Here is a 3,914-nt window from a genome sequence, read left to right as displayed (position 1 = left end):
GACAGTTCTGCCTTAGTCACTGTCTTATCCTCATGCCAAAGATAAGTTTGTGGCAAGTGACATATGTCTACCGAAGGGGTATTTTCCTGCTGAGTGGAGATGATGAAATGGTCTTTTGAGGAGCTTAAAAAAGGGAGGTCTAGGAGAAGACCCCAGTGTGTTTCACAGATCCTAGAGCTGGAGGCAGAGGTCAGAGAAGCCTTGCAAAGTCTGCTTTGTACTCCAGGTTCTATAAAAATAATAATTGTTTTTTGGATCCAAGATGGCCGTTTAGGAACAGCTCAGGATTGCAGCTCCCAGTGAAAGCGCAGAGGGTGAGTGGATGCCGCGTTTTTATTGCCCACAGACTAGGAAATTCCCGGGCGGAGGTGCTCCACAGGTCACCAGCGCGGCTCTTTCGGCCAGCGCGGCTGTGCCGGCCGGGGCCGCTGCTTTGCCCCACGCGGCTGCTTTGTCGGCGCCCCGGAGCAGCGCTTCTCCGTACAAAATACACTGGTCTGGGGGCCCTTTTGGCTTGCGATTGGAGCCACGGGAAGTCGCCCGTACGCTGGCTCAAAAAGGGGACTGAGCAGAGAACCAGGACAGTAGATTCCAGGGGAAAAAAACAAAAAAAAAAGTGCCACAAACCTCAGTGCTGCTGTTTAAGCCAGAGGAGTGAGTGGCCGCAGGGGAAAACAAACAGACCCCGGCGCCTCTTCAACAGGCGACTGGAACACCAACTTAAAAAAGGCTGTGAGGCAGGGAGCTGGGCGATCAGGCTCGGCTGGTCCCACCCCCACAAAAGAACAGCAACAAGAAACTCTGGATTGAGAGTTTCACAGCAAGCGCAGCCGAACCCAGGACGGTCCAGCTCTGTGGGGGAGGGGGGTCCACCATTACCGAGGCAGCCCGCCGTTGCTGAGGCAGCCCGCCGTTGCCAAGGCAACCCGCCACAGCAGAGACTCCGCCCCAACAGAGGCGGGCCACCATCGCCAAAGCAGTTCTAACTACACCCATATAAACAGGACTGCAGGGAAGTTCACTCAGCAGCTGGGCAGAGCCCACAGCAGCTCAGCAAAGCTGCTATAGGGGGACAGTGACTAGGCTACCTCCTTGCTGGGCTGGGCAGATCTGAAGGAGAAAAAAAAAAAAAAAAAAAAAGAAGGCGGCAGCATAACGGAAACTCATAAATAAAGCCCTAAATCCCTGGGACAGAGCACCTGGGAACAAAAAGCAGGTTATAAGTACTGCTACAGCAGACCTAAAAGTACCTACCCAGGAGCTCTGAATGAACAACAACAGAGCTCGCAGCTCACCGTTTGAGCTCCTATAAAGAAGAGACCGGCTCCTCAAGCAGCTCCCTGACCCCTATATATCCAAAAAGACACCTCATAAAAGAGAGATCAGATTGACACTAAGCGGGTATCCTTCTGGGACAAAGATAGCAGAAGAAGAAAACTGGTAACAACCCTTGCTGTTCAGAAGCTGCTGCAGGGGAACCCCAGGCAAGCAGGGCCTGGGGTGAACCTCAGCAGACCTACAGCAGAGGGGCCAGACTGTCAGAAGGAAACCAAGAAAGAGAAATAACCTCATCATCAACAAACAGGCTGTCAATCTGAAAGATTTGAGACCCAAACAGAAAGCCAACAAACACAAAGTCGACAGGTGGATAAATCCTTAAAGATGGGAAGAAACCAGCGCAAAAGGATGAAAACACCCGAAGCCACAACACCTCTCCTCCTAAAAGGGATCACAACTCCTCACCAGCAAGGGAACAAAGTTGGAGGGAGAACGAGTGTGATGAAATGACAGAATCAGACTTCAGAAGGTGGGTAGTAAGAAACTTCTGTGAACTTAAAGAACATGTTCTAACCAAATGTCAAGAAACTAAGAACCTTGAAAAAAGATTTGATGAAATGCTAACAAGAATGGACAAAATAGAAAGGAATATAAGTGAATTGATGGAGCTGAAAAACGCAACACGAGAACTTCGTGAAGCATGCACAAGTATCAACAGCCGAATGGACCAAGCAGAAGAAAGGATATCAGAGGTCGAAGATCAAATCAATGAAATAAAACGGGAAGGCAAGACTGGAGAGAAAAGGGTAAAAAGGAATGAACAAAGTCTCCAAGAAATGTGGGACTATGTGAAAAGACCTAATCTACGTTAGATAGGCGTACCCGAATGCGACGAAGAGAACGAATACAAGCTGGAAAATACTCTTCAGGACAATATCCAGGAAAACTTCCCCAACCTAGCAAGGCAGGCAAACATTCAAGTCCAGGAAATACACAGAACACCACAAAGATATTCGTCAAGAAGAGCAACCCCAAGGCACATAATCGTCAGATTCACCAGGGTCGAAATGAAGGAGAAAATACTAAGGGTAGCCAGAGAGAAAGGTCGGGTTAGCCATAAAGGGAAGCCCATCAGACTCACAGCAGATCTCTCAGCAGAAACCTTACAAGCCAGAAGAGAATGGGGGCCAATATTCAACATCCTTAAAGAAAAGAACTTTCAACCCAGAATCTCCTATCCAGCCAAACTAAGGTTCATAAGTGAAGGAGAAATAAAATGCTTTGGGAACATGCAAGTACTCAGAGATTTTGTCACCACCAGACCAGCTCTACAAGAGCTCCTGAAAGAGGCTCTACACATATAAAGGAACAACAAGTACCAGCTCAACTAAAGGGCAAAACAGCCAGCTAGCACCAAAATGGCAGTATCAAATTCACACATAACAATATTAACCCTAAATGTAAATGGACTAAATGCCCCAATCAAAAGACACAGACTGGAAAATTGGATAAAAAGACAAAACCCATCGGTGTGCTGTATCCAGGAAACCCATCTCACATGCAAGGATACACAAAGGCTCAAAATAAAGGGATGGAGGAAGATTTACCAAGCAAATGGAGAGCAAAAAAAAGCAGGAGTTCCAATTCTCATCTTTGATAAATTAGACTTTAAAGCAACAAAGATCATAAGAGAGAAAGAGGGACATTACATAATGGTAAAAGGATCAATGCAACAAGAAGAGCTAATGATTCTAAATATATACGCACCCAATACAGGAGCACCCAGATACATAAGGCAAGTTCTTAATGACTTACAAAGAGACTTAGACTCCCACACAATAATAGTGGGAGACTTTAACACCCCATTGTCAACATTAGACAGATCAACCAGACAGAAAATTAACAAGGATATCCAGGACTTGAACTCAGACCTGGACCAAGCAAACCTAATAGACATTTACAGAACTCTCCACCCCAAATCCACAGAATAGACATTCTTCTCAGCACCACATCACACCTACTCTAAAATTGACCATATAATTGGGAGTAAATCACTCCTCAGCAAATGCAAAAGAACGGAAATCGTAACAAACAGTCTCTCAGACCACAGTGCAATCAAGTTAGAACTCAGAATTCAAAAACTAACTCAGAACTGCACAGCTTCATGGAAACAGAACAACTTGCTCTTGAATGTTGACTGGATAAACAATGAAATGAAGGCAGAAATAAAGATGTTGTTCGAAACCAATGAGAATGAAGACACAAGATACCAGAATCTCTGGGACACATTTAAAGCAGTCTCTAGAGGAAAATATGTAGCAATAAGTGCCCACATGAGAAGCAAGGAGAGATCAAAAATTGACACCCTATCGTCAAAACTGAAAGAGCTAGAGGAGCAAGATAAAAAAAACTCAAAATCTAGCAGAAGACAAGAAATAGCTAAGATCAGAACAGAACTGAAGGAGATAGAGACACAAAAATCCCTTCAAAAAATCAATAAATCCAGGAGCTTGTTTTTTGAAAAGATCAACAAAATAGACAGACCACTAGCCAGATTAATAAAAAAGAAAAGAGAGAATAACCAAATTGATGCAATAAAAAACGATAAAGGGGATATCACCACAGATTCCACAGAA

The 3,914-nt window shown here is 44.9% G+C and overlaps 1 protein-coding gene across 1 annotated transcript in view; it reads left to right on the top strand.

Annotated features, from left to right (window-relative positions):
- Positions 1-322: 322 nt before the first annotated feature.
- The window catches only part of MAS1L (MAS1 proto-oncogene like, G protein-coupled receptor), a 19,534-nt gene continuing 15,942 nt past the window's right edge, over positions 323-3,914 (top strand). The window contains 1 exon segment of the mRNA XM_032270865.1: positions 323-542. Coding sequence (XP_032126756.1) covers positions 323-542 — 220 coding nt within the window.

This window comes from Sapajus apella, unplaced genomic scaffold (assembly GCF_009761245.1).
Source record: "Sapajus apella isolate SASKATOON/1434 unplaced genomic scaffold, GSC_monkey_1.0 scaffold217, whole genome shotgun sequence".
Lineage (NCBI taxonomy): Eukaryota > Metazoa > Chordata > Mammalia > Primates > Cebidae > Sapajus > Sapajus apella.
This window is presented reverse-complemented; position numbering and strand designations above follow the sequence as displayed.